Raw genomic sequence first — 16,641 nt, forward strand, 5'->3', positions numbered from 1 at the left:
GGGATATTCAGCCAAGAAATCACTCGCTAGTTGCTTCTTTCTTGCTGATGTGCAGTTGCATTATAATTGTCAACCGTGGTGGACTGGTAGGAGACATGAGCAGAAGTATCTACCATACTGTTTTTATGGTCAAGTGCGGCAAAATATGCTGTCTCAAGCATACGCTACTTCTCATGTGGTCAATGTTGATGACAATTTCAGCCAGTGGTCATCCAGCCGGCACACACCAATACACAAGCTCCGGCTTCGCATGTTCATGAACGTCTTAGCCAAACGCGGCGGCATATGAGCCCGAAGCTTGATGTGAATGCGGATATTTGTACTACCAGCGCAAACTACGCTCATTCATTGCACAAGCGTAATGCAGAATCAATGAACAGCAATTAACGCACAAAACGTCGAGTACCAACTGGAGACGACTTGCCGGGCCTTCCAACAGTCCAACGACAGCGTCGTACGACCTGAGTTTCCCAACTACAGTACGCTAGTAACGTATCATGCATATATTTAGGACAGCACGCGTCTATAAAAAATGTCAAGTTCATGTCAATCTTATGTGATACTTTTTGCAAGCACTTACAGGTTACAACTACCTGTGTATGGAGTACCAATTTGGCATCGACTGATCACATCCAGGGACCACTGGTTCTGTTACGAATAAGACTCCTGCACAAGAGCAAGCAGCACGGTAATGCATCCGCGAAAACAGCTCATTATAATAGAGGTCCTCCTGGTAGTTAGAAGAGACCTTGCGCAAGGGAATCGGCTACAGAGCTGCATACATAAAAGGCACTGTTTGCCTGATGACACTCCTGGCTTATGGGCACCATCCTGAAGAAAGCATGTTAAGAACATTTCTCCTCACTTGAACCTGAACACTGCTAGATGACATTTTGCTACCTTTGGGCATTCCACGTATAGTGATTGTAATCCCCACAGGAAAATCATCTTCATTGTGAAACTAAACCCTTTCAAGCATTGCTTTCTGCAGCCACAAAAGCAAGAAAATATGTCACTACTATTACTATAGAGCAGCAAAACGAGTAACAGTTTCCAAAAGAAAGCAAAGCCCATACCGAATTGTCACGTTAACTCGTTAAGGTCTTTTCAATGCAGCAATTCTCGTCAATATTATACATCAACTCAATTATCTTTTGTTCCTGTCGATTCCTTTCATACGGGCAAACGACAGGCAACTGGCAAGTCGTGTGGATGGGGAGTGTTTATCAGCATCCCCTTCAGACATATCTATTTGCTTAGGTCTGTACATAAAGGGGGCAAAAGAAATATAGGAAGCAACATCAACCATCACCTTCAATGTTGTATACATGCACCAAAACATGAAAGAAGACATGACAAAGTAGAGTGGTATACCTTGGGGCTGACTTTCTTCTCCCTTTATTTATATTTCCAGCATCAACAACTCTTTCTTCAGAAGGCGTACTAGGAAGGCCCAACTCAAGGGAAGCATTCGCCACATCCTCTGTCGTCAAATTATTTCCAGCTGATTTCCTCCTGAAAAGATGAAAAGCAGACTCTTAATGTTTCGTGAACTCAGAAAAAAATGGAATCTAAACGGTATCACAGATTATCTACTGGAGGCAGTTGCATGGAAATGCCACCTTGATGGTGCTCTCTTCCTTTTCGTCACACCACCATGATTTTCAGTGGCGTCAGAACCTGTCTTTTTGATGGCGCCTTCATCACCAACAGGGACAGAGGCCCTCATCTTTTTTCTGGCAGCCCCCTCATTGCCAACAGGTTTTGAGCGACTTGTTATCTTTTTGACTACTCCCACTTCACCAGAGACAGGGTCCTTCATCATATTAGTTCCTACCTCATTATCAGTGCTGCTAGAGCACGTCCTCTTTCTGGTAGCCCCCTCACTGCCAGCAGGTTTCGAACGCCTGGTTCTCTTTTTGACTACTCCCTCAGCACCAACAGACACAGGGTCCATTATTGTATTTGTTCCTACCTCATTATTAGCGCTGTCAGTGCCCCTCAATTCAATTGGAACAGCCTCATTATCCACAGAGATAGATCCCCTCATTCTCTTTTGTACAGTGGCATTGCTGCCAGTAGTAGATTTCCTCTTTCTGGATCTGCTACAGCTGCTAGATAAATCGTTGACACCATCAGGCACAGCAACATTCTCTTCAGTTTGCTTTTTCGATTTTTGTCTGCAAAAGCAAGTGTGGCACAAAATAGTGAGCAAGCATAATGATAGAATTCATTCATGAATCAAGTCGAGCTTCCTGGCGCACCTTGTTGATTTCCTCCTTGGTCTTCTTGAAATTGTGTTTGAAACAATATTGGCAGCAACAAAAACAGGAGCAGTTGAACTGTTGACAATGTTGGACACAGCTAGGTTTTCTTTGGTTTGCTGTCTGGATCTATCTCTGCAAAAACAAATACGGGACAAACTAGTGAGCAAGCTTTTGTCAAGCTTTGTAATGTTCTTCCTTGAGCTTAATGTGGTATTGTAATTGATATCAGTATTAAGCTATCAGATATATAGATGAATTCATAAAAAATGAAGACTTTGGTCCGACAGACCATCCTCGACAATAAATTGGAATTAATGAAGAAGAGGATATACACAGATCTTAATGAAATACAAAATACACAACTACACTGACAGGTTATCCTTAACTATAATTGGGATTAATGAAGAAGAGGTACATGAAAGAAAGCAGATCTCAATGAAATACAAAGTACACAACTGCTATATAGAAATTTGCAACAAGTTTACCTTGTGTTCTCGCCAGATCCGTCATCTTTCGCTTGCACAAGTGCCATTAGGTCACTGGGGGCAATGGCAGGCCGCTCTTTTGTTCTATCAACAAAATTGGTTTGGAAAACAGATTTCTTTAGTTGAATGGCTGCTTTAACTGCAGGCAGCTGATGTTTACAAAGTTTATTCCATCGTCTGCAGATGACAACAAAACAGCTATTAGCAAGGAAGTTTCTCCTGTTTATGAAACATATTACAGATGATAACATGCTTTTTTTTAGATAAATGAGAAAAGAAGTTAGCTTTACCTAGAGCACATATTATCATTACGGCCAGGAATCATCATAGCAATCTTGGACCAGCAAGGCCCAAACTCAGATACTGCAGCCAATAACTTTGAATCTTCCTCAGGCCGCCACTTCCCAAGATCTATATTTGGATCAAGAATATTACGCCACCTGTTTCAAAAGCATAAATAACTAGCATCACTATCAAACTTTGAGCTAAAATGTTCAGACCACAATGTTACCTCTCGTGGCATTGCGTTTGTGTGCGGCCAGGAATAAATGGAGCAATCCTACTCCAGCTGCCAGATCCAAATAGCTTGACAGAAACCATGAGGCGTTTGTCCTCATCCATATGCCATCTTCCCACTCTTGTCCTTGTAGGGTGCAAGGTTTTCCTCCACCTAGCAAAGTCAAATATAAAAAATATTACCAACAAAAAAGACACAGATGAATGAAAGCAAAAGATAAACCTGATCATTGAAAGCAGTATCACTATTATGATCGAAACAAACTAAATAGTGTTGGAAAAAAAAAACAGTTAAGAAGGGAAAGGACATAGAATTACACATTACCTATTAGAGCACTGATTGCCAGTACGACCATCCAGGCTAGCTGATACAAGTTGCCACTTCTCACCGAAGGTCTCAACAGCAGCTTGAAGTTGAAGATCCTCCTCTTTTGTCCAAGCCTTGTTCAATATGTGGGGATTAAGACTTCGTTGATAACGAACAAGACACTGGAAAGGAGTCCGGTGAGTGCCCAATGTAACTGCTATGTTAATCCAGTTGTACATTCCCTTTTCTTGAACAATTAGTAGAAGTTTTGTTTCCTCCTGGGCAGTCCAGGCTTCACGGTTAATCAATGGGTCATCACAGTTTAGCCACCTGATCAAATGCAATCAGAATTTTTTAGGAATGAACATTTGTCACAAAGATGCATACAGGTTGTAGAAATTACAGAAATCACATCATAAGGATACAGTACTGTGATATGAAGAGAAGAGATAAAGCATGCAGCGAACATGAAGAAAGAAAAGTATTGAGAACAAAAGTACCTCGATTCGCATTCAGCACCAGACCGACCAGGCAGGTACATAGCAGAAATTTTATCCCAGTTTATTAGTGGAAGTACCGATCTAAGACTTTCTGGAGTCACCTCAAAATTACCAGCAGCATTCGTCAGTGCATATGCCATATCAATAGCACTGAAGTCACCAATGGCACTGCAGCACAACAATTATATCATAAGCAAACACAGTAAAATACAAAAATTACATTCAAATCACAAGGATGACACAAGCCTACTGTTGGACCAAGGATAAAGGCCCCCACCCCTCCCACTATAACACCTGGGCTTTATGGTCGGGTTGGCTAGGTGGGGCGCTCTAACTTGGTACCAGAGCCGAGGTCCTGGGTTCGATCCCTCCCGGCCACGCATTTCCGCTGCGCGATTTCCCCTGCGTCTCTCGTGTGCTGAGACCTGCTGCGAGCTACGCCGGGCACTAGAACCTGCTGCGGGCTACGCCGGGCTCGCACGCCGTAGGGGAAATGTTGGACCAAGGATAAAGGCCCCCACCCCTCCCACTATAACACATGGGTTTTATGGTCGGGTTGGCTAGGTGGGGCGCTCTAACTCCTACATTTCTTTTTGTTATTTAACTGAGATATTCAGCCCAATGCACCTATAGAACACACTAATGTTATTTAACAGGCTACATTATTGAAAAGCAGGATTACTGTTAATAACTTGCATTAAAGCATCATAATTTTATTTCTCGTCTTCTATATGCTTGAAGCATAATAAGAGAAGTATTACAAACAAAATTGAACAAAGATATAGTTTGCAAACCAAAATTACATGATCCAAATAGATGAGGAAATGTCTTGTTGGTCAATAATTAATAAATTTGATATTACCTTCCATTATTCAGCGAGTCCAAAATCAATGTTTCTTGATATTGCTGCTTTATTCCTCTGGCAAGTTTATCTTTCTCCACATCTGACCATGGTTGTTTCTTAAATGACATCGGGAATCGCTCCAGCACCATTTTATACTTTGAAACATGGGGGTTCTCAGCTGGCCCAAGAAATAGTGCCGGCATCTTTCTGTTATTATTCTGCACCAAATAGATTTCTCTTTCATAAGTAGTTGTATTTTATGTTTCAAGTAAATCTTATACACTAAAATAAAGCAGACATGTGAATGCTACAATGCTTGCACACAGGATGCTACAATTGCGAAAGGCAAAACTTCCATGTTCAAGCGCTAAAAGGTTTAACATTTTCTTCATTTTGATACGAAAAACATTCTCTTCATTATGAAAGGAAAAGTGGTTCGGATAACATACAACTAGTGCATACTTCAAAAAATAACCTGGCACAACTATGAAGTTTACCTGTAAACTAACTGATAAAGTATGATAATAAGTTGCAATGAAAATAAAATCACACATATATATATATAAATACTTATTTTCAGTTGAAACACCTAAGAAATTAGCCAACATGACTAAGAGGAGTATTTTATCTGAATAAACTTGCAATTCTATGGGTACCTACAGAAGCCATTACAGGAAAAAAAGGAACTCATATTGTTTACTCCAAGCTAACATTACCACGGGTAGATTTTGGAGGATGAGTAATAATTGGGGACAACAATATTAAGGCAGTGTTTTCTATATACTAATACAGTAATGCGCATCAAGCAACATCCAACGCATAGATGTATATACAGTACCTTTTCAGACAGCCGAATTGGTTTCCGAGAAGAAATCAATCTGACACGAGGATCCTGCTTCTGGCTTAAAGTTCTGCCGGCTGATTTTCGGCAGCTTAACTGATAACCCAAAAGACATTTTACACGATCCCCAAGATCCTTATTTTCTTCAATTTTCGCTTCAATGTTAATCAATTTTCTTCTAATTAACTTCTGGCATGCTCTGTTCTTCTTTAGAGCATCCACTAATAATAGCGCAGCTTTTGGGAACCCAGTTCGATTAGGAGCCTTTGCATTCTGCTTCTGTGCAGCAAACTCGTCATCGTTCCTGTCCGCAAAATGTTCGCTGTGCACTCCCTGAGACGCCTCAGGTTTCATGGTCTTTGGTGACGCGGTAGAGGTACCTACATTAGGTAAATAAAAATCTTCAATAAGGACCATTCATCAAAAATGCGGTGCGCACATTTATCTGATTGAAGAATTAGAGAGACATTGCACATGCTGAGTTGTAAATTTAGTACTAGTATACCAAAGCTTCAAAAATACAGATAGAAATGCATGTCATGAGTATCCTCTGGGATGTACCATAAAACGAATCATGCATTGCATACAATTTTTTATCATATACCAATCTTTGGGTTTCCAAAAGGAGCATGAAATCAGTGACTGTTTTGATCTCACACCCAGGAAACAAGATATCAGAACAACACCAGACACTGGAAGCACATTCCAATTCCACAGTTCACGACCTAAAATTAACTTAGTCAATGTGCTGATATTTACTTATTACTGGTCTTTTTAATTCCTTCACAACAACGAGAAATCAGAGCAGGGCAACAAAACTCTAGAATGTGAGGACAACTATTGATGTTTGTAATGAACAAATTGTTCGGAGCATTGTCTGTTGTCACCAAAATTGTGTCGCGCTCAAAGTTTCAGGTCATCAGGTGTCCGTCTAGCACGAAATTTACTGCTAAATGATGATTTGGCACCACATAGAGGCCCACAAGCCAATTGACTGCGACCGTACGAGTAGCAATTTCCGATTCGAAAAATCAGACAAGATCGAAGCGGATCGCAGGGGAACTCACTGGAGTGGTAGTGCGAGAAGCGGCGCTGGATGGCGCGGAGCGTCTCGAGGTCGTCCTCATCCTCGTCCGTGTCGGACGGCGGCCACGTGCAGATCGGGCGCGGCGAGAAGGAGGGGTCGCCGTCCCCCCCTGGGGCGTCGCCCGGCGGCGGCGGCGAGGCCTTGCTGAGGCGGTGGAGGTTCTCGCGGATGCTGCGGACGAGGGCCAGGTCCTCGTCCTCCTCCTCGTCGTCGTCCGAGGAGAGGCCATCGGTGCCCGCCGCCGCCGGGGCCGTCGCCGCGGCGAGGGCGGGGGTGGAGGGCCCGGCGAGGCAGCAGGCGGAGGAGACCTGCGCGACGGTGGCGTCCGGGTTGGCCCCGGAGAGGATGCATGAGCGGCGCAGCGCGTCGAGGTCCTCGCGCAGATCCTCGTCGATGTCCGGGTCCGAGTCGTCGGAGTACAAGTCCATCGCCGCGCGCGGAACTCAGAAGCAGCAGTGGGAGTTTAGGGTTCCGCGGCGCGGCGCGGCGAGGCCGGGGGCAATTGGGGAAGGGGAGATGGGGGGGTGGGGGGGGGGGGGGGCGCTAGGGCTGCAACGCTCGCCCGCTCGGCGGCGGCGGCGGTGCGGGGTATTTGAATCTTCCGCGAGAACAGGGGAATCCAGGGGCAGGGGGAGCAGCGGAGGGCGGCGCGGGTGGTGGAAGGCTCGAAACGGCGCAGGAAATTTGCGGCGTGTCGGTTTTGCAGGGATTTTTTTCCAAATTTGGCCTCGCAGAAACTAGATTTTACGTTTTTGAATTTAAATATTTATTATTTATTCCTGGTAACGTACCGTACGCCTCTTTTTTTCTCCTCTCCCGTGTAAATTTATTGAGGAACCGAGATTGCTCATGATTTCATTTCCATATCCATACGCGCAAAACGGATAATATGGAAACTAGTATGCACTTACCAAGAGGATTTATATGCTGGTAAACCTCACAAGCAACAAGCAATACGGGACTATTTTTCCCTGTATTTGTATCGAGTTTAGTATATACATGCCACATCGTAGATTCTACTCCATCTCTTCAACAAGTTTGTTCAGTAAGCAGATGCACACTAGCAGGCCCACTTTTATGAGTTGTGATTGGGCCTAAAGATGGATCAATCAAAAAGTTCATCACCGTAACACGAATGTGCCAGTTTTTGGTAACACACAAAGTCCATGTTACAGCACGAGGCAAGACGACAGAACCAATAAATAAATAGAGAATCATGACTCTGGGGCGAGCGCAAATAATTAGCAATGTCAAGCGTTGCGAGAATCAACACATTCAAACAGAGAATCCAGTAAAAATTAGCAAACAAGCAACCAAAAAACAAACATGTCCTGCAAGGATTATTCTCTGAAAAAAGTTTTGGAACCATATTCAGAATTTCAGATGATCATTTGTATTCATTACAAAACAGAGGCACACTGGCTGCACTGGTTTCAGATACATTACAACTCCTTGTACTAATGAAACCTAGAATTGATCAGTAAACTGCAAACCAACTGCAGACGAGGCCAATCTGTCTACTTGGATCTCTGCCTCATCTTTCGACGCTTCCTCTTGAGCCGCCTCATCCGCTTCTTTTTCCACTGCATATGGGATCAGCAAAAAAAAAATGCATCAGCAAAACTGCAAATACACACAAGTAGCTTAGGAAAAAACCTTTTAAGACAGTCGTGCCAACATCAAGAGTTTTTATTATTAGTAGGATCAGTAGTAAATGGAAGTTTCTTTCATCAACAGATTGTCAGAAACACGGACCAATCGTCTCTTCACCTCCGAAATCATCAAACAAGCCAGGAAACAGTTAAATTACAACATTAAGAATGAGTAGGAGGTATTTCTAGTCACACTCACATAGAACCTCATCATGACAGCTTAATAACACCAAAAGCAAACATATGAAAAACAGAAAAACTAACAAAGCACAAGTTCTCTCCAACAAATGCCTCGATTGTCCCCATGGTTTAATGGAATGGATTAGATCGGACTCGTCATCTTTGTTTGTTCATCACAGAGAACACAGTGCCACAAATCAAACATGAACACCTGAACCTAACACTATCAGACACCACAGGTAATTAGTTCAGATAAGCAGCTCAATTGCAGTAATGCATGGTGAACATCCAAGAGCAAACAGGTACCAAGCTCAGAGAAAAAAATTGATGTTCCTAACACCTTTCGAGCTACAGACAAGGGATGCCGGTGCTGTAAAAGCTCCCAGGTGAGTTCTAATTGTATGTAGGCAGCGACATGCCCAACAAAGCAGAGCAGGCCAACAATGACACAAGAGATGGACAATATTTCAGGCTTATCTATGTGACTAGGAAAGATGGGCAATTGTGAAGCAGCTCCTCTATAAGCCTAGGTCATCAAACAACAGTCACATGCAACATTTCAGCAACCTAAGTATTCTGAGAGATACTTGTTCCCAATGCAAGGTAGTAGAATCTTATTGCATTACCAAACAGTTTTGCTTTTATTGCACTGCTCTAACATATGCCCAACAGTGGATCCTCTAGACAAATTTATCACCCCGTAACAAATACACATTGGCATTCAGAATGAGTAGGAGGAATTTCTCATCCAGTGGATCAGAAAACCAATAACTTTCCTCATCATGCCAACTGAAGAGCAAAAAGGAAATAAACAACCAAACAAACATGGAACACTACGAAAATATTGTTGGGTGAGAAAATTGCTATTATAGAACTCCAAATATGTGGCTTCGCTATTATAGAACTCCTAACATCGGCTTCGCTAAAATAGGATCCGAAACATTGTGGCTTCGCTATAACATTTTGTCATTATAATCTCATTTCAATCTAAAATACATGATTAGAGGCCTGAGATGACCATTTTGCCCTCAGCCGATGTGCGGAGGAGCATGGACACAATGTCATGAAAAACGAAGCCACAACGTTTCGGATCCTATTTTAGGAAAGCTGAGGTTAGGAGACCTATAATAGGGAAGCCACATGTTTGGAGTCCTATAATAGGACTTTTCTCTTGTGTTATCTCAGACAAATGCCTCGATTGTCCCCATGGCATAATGGAATGGATCAGATCGGACTCGTCATCTTTGTTTGATCATCATAGAGAACACGGCCTATTCTACTTCTTGGCAGGCTACTGCCGAAAAGAGAAGCACTTAAATGGTTGGATGTTCAGCTCTAACTGGAGGGTTCTAGACAAATGGAATGCTACATTGCCCCTAACAGCCAGATTTGAGTCATTTCGACTACGCTAACAATCGGCCCGATTGTTCTCTGGTAAACTTTATTTTTGCACCGAAAAAAAGGGAAGACATAGACAGAACGCTGGTATTCAGAATGAGTAGGAGGAATTTCTCATCTAGTAGATCAGACAATCTATTTTTTTCCTCATGATGCCAACCAAAGAACGGCAAAGCAGGCAACTGAAAAACACTGGAACAGGGAAAAAAGAACACTAGTATCACTACATAAAAATTGGTGTGTTCTCTCAGACAAATGCCTCGATTGTCCCCATGGTTAATGGAATGGATTGGATCGGACTCGTCATCTGTGTTTGCTCATCACAGAGAACCACACCACACCACAGACCACAGCCCACGCAACGCCACGAAACAGAGCACTGCATGTTGCCGCAGAAGCGACGGGATTCAAGAGAGAAGGGGGTTCACCTTGGCCCTCATCGCGGTGAGGAGCTCGCTCGCCGGCGCGACTAGATAAAGAGAGGGTTGCGATAGCAGCGGCGGCGGGTCGAGCTCTGGGCGCGGTTCTATATAGATAGAGTCAATGGGCTAACCCTAGGTGGGATCGCTGGAGGGCCTGTCTTGGGCCAGATCTTCAGCTGCGCATAAGCACCCATGGGCCTCGATCAGAAAAATCCGTGGGCCTCTAAGTTTGCACGTACATTCACGAGGAGCCCATCTCAGAATTTTTGCTTTAAAAAAAAGCCCATCTCAGCATTGCGCTCTTCTTTGAATTTCTTCTTAGGCTCTTCTTTGAATTTCTTCTTAATCCTCCTCTCGATTCGTTTAGACTGTCTCCAACAACATACACATCACAGTACACAAATCCAAATATAGGTCGTGCACAATATTTTTAGGGAAAATCAGCCTCAAACAGAGAACCCAAACCAGAGACCCAATTCGGGTCCGAGAGAGAACCCAAAAATATCTCCCTCTCTATCCTCAACCCCATATCTCGACTGGGGCCTCCTAACCGTTTCGCATAGAGGGGAAAGAAGAGGAGCCACGTGCGCTCGTTCGCACTACCATCGCTGCTCATCCGCGTCGCGGCGTGTGCCCGCTGCAGCAGCCATCTCGGCCGCCTGCTGGTGTCGTGCTTGCTCGTTCGCGCCTCGGAGTGCGCTATCCAGAGCCCTGCGCTCGCCCCGACGATAGAGAAAGCTTAGCCGACGACGAGATCTACACTCATTGACCGATTTAGTCTGTCAATTTTTACATTGGTTGATTTAGTTTGTGCATTGAGCATTGACCGATTTAGTTTGTCAAGCAAATGACCGATTTAGTCTATTACGCATTGACCGATTTAGTCGATCAAAATTGCAAAAAGCAAATCGCGAGCCGATTTAGTCTATTTAGTCTGTCAATCGAACAAGCACTGCGAGCCAGGATTAACCAATTTAGTCTGTAGATCGACCCACTGATTTAGTCTGTCAAGCATTGATTAATTTAGTCGGTCAATAACTAATTTAGTCTGTCAATCGAACAAGAAATTAGATTACCTGTGAGGCGAAGCCCGGCCTCGTGCCCACATTTGATCGTGAGCGGCTACCTCACAGCCAGTGACTCCCTTCTCCTGCGGACGTAGAAACCCTCCCTTCCGTTTCCTGCGTCTATTTCTTTCATCGAACGCATGCGAAAGAAACCCTAGGGGGCGTCCGTGCCGCCAAGACTTATGGAATTTGCGTGCGCCCATTTTATCAAACAGAGTATATAATATTTATTTCAAATTTTGGTACAATACAATAGGACTTGCTTTCACGGATGTGTGCCTTGGCACGTTTTTTTTTTAATCATCGTGAGGGAGGCTGCAATCCTCCAGGCTTGATGCGGAGCGTTCACTCTACTGCCGTTGCATAGTCAAATCATTTTGTAAAGATAAATTTAACTTAAGAAAAAGTTATCTACTATAGACTTGGCAAATGACTTTTTAAATTTAGTGGCTCTCCATCTCAACTCATTTGCTATCTATTTTTAGATAACATATCTCACTAGCTATCTAACCTTTTGCTTTACAAAGTGCTCTAGTATTTTTTTTATCAAATCTATTTTAAAAGGTATATAAATCAGTAAATTTGACTAGTCTTTTTTGCTGACTTTTTTGAGATGCTCTCATGGCGCTGCGCACGCAGTGGTGCCCGTCGCACTGATTCAAGGCTTGAGGCTATCCGCACCGGCGCTCGGTAAAACTTCCTTCAGGAGCTCTTTACCGTAAAATGTGCTACAGCGGTGTACTGGGAGCTCTACGCTACCCAAGCGGAAGAGGCCCATTCCCCTATTTCCAGCGCAGGTATGGAAGTCCGCTACGCGCCGCGCGGGCCCCGCCGAGCCTCCGCTCGCGCCGCCCCCAACCACCCGCCGTCGGCCGCCGTGGCGTGGGGCCCGCCTTCCACCGTAGCGTCGCGCCCAACTGCTGCGCCGACACCTCCGCATGCCATCGCTCCCCGAACTGCCCGTCGCCGCTGCGACCTCCGCCAACCGCCGCCGCTGCCCGCCGCCGCCGTCCCGCTGCCCGCCGCCGTCCTGCTGCTCGGAGCCGGGCCGCGGCCACGAGTGAGGGAGCAGGGGAGGGGGTCGCTCGCCTCGCGCGCACACCGCGCCGCCACCCACGCTGCGCGCCGCCGCGCTCGTCGTCCTCCTGCGGCCGGCCGGCGGAGGATGCGGCCAGGAGGGCGGGCGGGCGGAGGGGCGCCGTGCGCTGCGCTCGCCCATGCCCGCGCACCGCGCGTCGCCATGGCCGCCACGCGCCTCCACCTCGCCATGGGCGCCGCCCTCTGCTCCGCCATGGCACGCGCTGCCCCCTCCCCCCCACCCCCGCGCACCCTCCTTCGCCATGGCCCCGCGCGGCCTCCTCCGCCATGGCCTCTGCTCCGCTCGCCGAGGGCCATGGCGACCTCCGCGTGGCAGGGGAGAGCAGGGGCCAGGAGCGGCGTGCGCGCGGCCGGGGTGTGCGGCGAGCTCCGCCTCGCGCCGCTCCTGGCCCCGGCCGCCGGCGAGGGAGGGGCGGAGGGCCTGCCAGGGAGGGGCGGGGGCGGAGGGCCATTTCGAGGGAGCGAGGAGGAGGCGCGAGGGACTGGAGGGAGGCACGACCATGGTGAGGGAGTGAGGAAGAGGCGCAAGGGAGCCGCAGGCCGGCTCCAGCGCGGCCGGCGAGGAAGGGAGGAGGGAGAAGGGCCGGCGGGGAGGGAGGAGCAGGGGCGCATCTGCGGGCGGCGCGGCGTGGAGAAGAGAGGGGGCGGAGTGAACGACGGGAGGGGGAGGAAAAGAAAGAGAGAGGAAAGAAAATCTGATGCGTGGGCCTCACAAGCTGGTAGTTGATATAAAAGGAGATATAGAGTACGAATGAATACATCAAAACTGTATGTATAGTAGAGAATCTGGATGAACAGACAGAAATATCCTCTTTAGAGGATGAATATAGAGAAAAATGAGTGCGGATAGTCCGAGGAGGTCGGAACTCGGAAGCATATTGGTCATGCATCCATCATATCGGGAACCTGCCTGCCTGCCATGACACAGCATCATGCCATCATCCGATCCACTGGTCGGCGCTGCATTGCTCATCAGAGTATGCACTAACCACCAGTCTGTGATCAGGCACCAGGATTTCCCGTGGACTGAAAGCTGATGCCAACTTGCCTCTGTCAATCTGAATCAAGCAAAGCTGCATCCAGCCCATCTGCTTGCCCGTGCATGAAGCATTAAGCGTAGTAATCATCATTTCGAATCTTCGAACACATGCATAAAGTATTAAATGTACCTCAAAAATAATTAATTACACAATTTAACTATTTTATATGAGATGAATTTTTTAAATCTAATTGGTCCATGATTGAACATTAATTATTTAATAACAATGAAATATGCTGCAATACTAAAACTTCAACTTTTTTTGCGAACTAAACATAACATTAATATTTCTTGCGTCTTTCGTGAGACAGAACAACAGCGCAAGCAACAGGACTGAATGTTGTCTGAATTTGGCGCTGCAGCATGGAGTAGATGCAAAGTGAACACTTCAAATGTTGTGCTTGTCTATCAACAAGGGTGTGAACCAAAATAAATCTCTTCTCGTGGCATGGGGAACAAATTGGAGTTGAATTGAATTGGTATGCAACTAATAAAAAGATGCGCCTTTTGAATCACTACCTTCCTGAGATTAGCCATTTCATCGTCAACTGCGATGCCTAATCGCAATCCACGGTCAAATTAAGCTAGGCAATCTCTATGCTAATCTCAGGAGCGCTGTTGGCGCTTCTCGTCATCCTCGTCCACTGGTCGGCCACCGTCGGCGAAGCCATCAGATGCTGGAACGGATTCGCCGGCGGAGCGATCTCCATCTCCCCCTCCAGCATCTTCATCACCGCGGCCATCGGCGGCCTCGCCTCCGGCGGCTGCTGCACGCACCAGAACGCCACCTTACACATCCTCTCCACCATCTCTTTGCTCTGCACCTCGTCGCCCGCCGCCGACGCGCTACCACCGCTGCCGTTGCTGCCGCTCCAAGCGGCGGCGAGCTCCATGATCTCGCCGGCCTCGTACTTGGCCCACGCCAGCTTGGGGAACCACTGCTGGCTCTCCGGCGCGGCCTCGTCGAAGTTCCTCCGCCGGCCGACAATCTCGAGGAGCAGCATGCCGAAACTGTACACGTCGCACTTCTCGGTGACGCCCGACATCATCCACATCTCCGGCGCGGCGAACCCCGGCGTGCCGCGCACGCAGGACACGGACACGTGCGTGTCGGCGCGGTTCACCAGGCGGGCGAGCCCAAAGTCGGCGACCTTGGGCGTGAGCTCGCCGTCGAGGAGCACGTTCCCGGGCTTGATGTCGTAGTGCACGATCTTCTGCTGGCACTCGTCGTGCAGGTACCGGATGCCCCTCGCCACGCCGACGGCGATGCCGCGCAGCGCCGCGACGCCGGCGTCCTGGCCCCGGCCGCCCAGCAGGTAGGCGTCGAGCGCGCCGTGCTCCATGTACTCGTACACGAGCGCGCGCAGGGCGTCGTCGAAGCAGAAGCCGAAGAGGCGGACGAGGTTGATGTGGTGCGTCCGGCCGATGGTGCCCACCTCCGCCATGAACTGCTCCTGCTCGGCCCTCGCGCCGAGGCCGGCGTGGAAGACCTTGACGGCCACGGCGAGGCCGTTGGGAAGCGCGCCCCGGAAGACCGTGGCGAAGCCGCCGGCGCCGAGGCGGGTGGAGTAGTTGCGCGTGAAGCGGGCGACCTGCCGCGGCGTGAAGCGGAAGGGCTTCTCGTTCCGGATCTCCCAGAGGAACCTCTCGACGGTGGCGTGCTGGATCTGGCGGTCCGACACCACCGCGTAGCTCCGCGACGCCGACGTGCTCCTCATGACGGCGCCGGCGCACGCCCCGCGCCGGCGCGTGCACGCGAAGAGGAACGCGGCGGCCAGGAACGCGACGATGGCGACGAGGATGACCGTGCCCCTCACTGTAAGAATCGAACGAAAGCCAAATTAGTATGGAATCAAAGCTTCTTAACTGACAGCTGCTCACGCACCAATGTCTGCGTCTGCGATCGCCGCCATCTCCTGGCCAGCCAAGGAATGTAAGGTACAAGGAACATCAGTGCCGCAGTAGGTTGGCTATGACAATGGATCTTCTGGAGCAAAAGTCAACGATGCCAAGAATTTCCAATGGCGGCGCCGGCCAGTGGGCCGTCCATGTTGACGGCTGACCATGGATGGAGATGGAGAGCTCGAGCCTTTCGTGCTTATTAGGTATTTTCAGTAAGCCACTGCTCTCTGAGTTTAATCCCCGTTATACTGAGGTACTTACTCCGTCCCACAAAGACCGTTCGTTTAGCCTTCAAATTTTATTCCACAAATATTGTTCATATAGATTGTAGTAAAGTTCATCTAATTAAAATAATATTAAATATCAAGAAAAATAATTGCATGGAGAAGGCATGGAGCCAATCAAATATTTATTTTTTTAGTTCCAATGCATTTGTATTTATTGAGGATCTAGAGAATCAAATAAACAACGTGGTTTTCAATCACTACTACTATAGTTAATTAGGGGTAATATAGTCATCTTCTACTACTAGTAATATGTCTGAAATTTTCTAAACGAACAGTCTAGTCTTTGTGGGACGGAGAGAGTATACTAGAAAGTGCTTATATTGAGTTTATCTCAGTGATATTAAAATGATAAGCATCATTTTTGCCAAACGCTTTGCCATCATGCACCGACGGCCTTAAGTTTCCTCTTCCGCCGTAGATACGTACGTCCTTTTCTCCCTGCTAAAACGCGCTGCAATGGATTCCTCGTTCCCATTGGATTGACAAGCAACAACGCGCTGACTTTGACAAGTCCAAGTCCTCCTCATCACCGCGTTAGGAACCATTATTAATGCAAGAAGAAACAACTTGGCGGGTGCCAAAGTTGAGTTATGATTTGGGAACACATGAGCATAGCGTCGTCAAACGTGTTGTCACTGATTAGTATCTTGCAACGTGCTTTCCTGAATTCAGAGTATGTGCGCTAAACTGTCGAACAAGTGTCAGCTCAGCTGGATTGTTTGACTAATAAAGTAATAATGTCGTCACCG

The 16,641-nt window shown here is 47.2% G+C and overlaps 2 protein-coding genes, 1 long non-coding RNA gene and 5 other non-coding genes across 10 annotated transcripts; all 8 read right to left on the bottom strand.

Annotated features, from left to right (window-relative positions):
• Positions 1-96: 96 nt before the first annotated feature.
• Positions 97-7,364, bottom strand: LOC120659303. Of its 3 annotated transcripts, none has more exons than XM_039937381.1 (15): positions 6,828-7,364; positions 5,758-6,140; positions 4,938-5,137; positions 4,076-4,243; positions 3,594-3,905; positions 3,264-3,422; positions 3,043-3,192; positions 2,753-2,929; positions 2,265-2,399; positions 1,623-2,180; positions 1,375-1,515; positions 1,077-1,262; positions 901-985; positions 749-831; positions 97-666 (listed from the first exon to the last, which is right to left on the bottom strand). In XM_039937381.1, exons 1-12 carry the CDS (start codon positions 7,273-7,275, stop codon positions 1,148-1,150), a joined length of 2,946 nt encoding a protein of 981 aa, XP_039793315.1. In that variant the 5' UTR covers positions 7,276-7,364; the 3' UTR covers positions 97-666; positions 749-831; positions 901-985; positions 1,077-1,147. The 3 variants fall into 3 exon arrangements, with proteins under 3 accessions (XP_039793315.1, XP_039793317.1, XP_039793316.1); XM_039937383.1 differs by having other exon boundaries at positions 783-831; positions 6,828-7,275; XM_039937382.1 differs by having other exon boundaries at positions 783-985; positions 6,828-7,275.
• Positions 7,365-8,163: 799 nt separating this feature from the next.
• Positions 8,164-10,635, bottom strand: LOC120659305. Its single transcript, XR_005668968.1, has 2 exons — positions 10,506-10,635; positions 8,164-8,430 (listed from the first exon to the last, which is right to left on the bottom strand). It is a non-coding gene; the product is annotated as an uncharacterized LOC120659305 (long non-coding RNA).
• Positions 8,774-8,861, bottom strand: LOC120663204. The gene has a single exon (XR_005670424.1). It is a non-coding gene; the product is annotated as a small nucleolar RNA SNOR75 (small nucleolar RNA).
• LOC120663146 lies at positions 9,401-9,468 on the bottom strand. The gene has a single exon (XR_005670369.1). It is a non-coding gene; the product is annotated as a small nucleolar RNA Z105 (small nucleolar RNA).
• Positions 9,856-9,943, bottom strand: LOC120663206. The gene has a single exon (XR_005670426.1). It is a non-coding gene; the product is annotated as a small nucleolar RNA SNOR75 (small nucleolar RNA).
• Positions 10,169-10,236, bottom strand: LOC120663147. Its single transcript, XR_005670370.1, has one exon. It is a non-coding gene; the product is annotated as a small nucleolar RNA Z105 (small nucleolar RNA).
• LOC120663205 lies at positions 10,320-10,406 on the bottom strand. The gene has a single exon (XR_005670425.1). It is a non-coding gene; the product is annotated as a small nucleolar RNA SNOR75 (small nucleolar RNA).
• Positions 10,636-14,072: 3,437 nt separating the features above from the next.
• LOC120659308 (G-type lectin S-receptor-like serine/threonine-protein kinase At1g34300) lies at positions 14,073-15,770 on the bottom strand. The gene is made up of 2 exons (XM_039937386.1): positions 15,589-15,770; positions 14,073-15,519 (listed from the first exon to the last, which is right to left on the bottom strand). The coding sequence occupies exons 1-2, from the start codon at positions 15,614-15,616 to the stop codon at positions 14,288-14,290; spliced, it is 1,260 nt and encodes a 419-aa protein (XP_039793320.1). The 5' UTR covers positions 15,617-15,770; the 3' UTR covers positions 14,073-14,287.
• Positions 15,771-16,641: the final 871 nt, after the last annotated feature.

Source organism: Panicum virgatum, chromosome 2N (genome assembly GCF_016808335.1).
Source record: "Panicum virgatum strain AP13 chromosome 2N, P.virgatum_v5, whole genome shotgun sequence".
NCBI lineage: Eukaryota > Viridiplantae > Streptophyta > Magnoliopsida > Poales > Poaceae > Panicum > Panicum virgatum.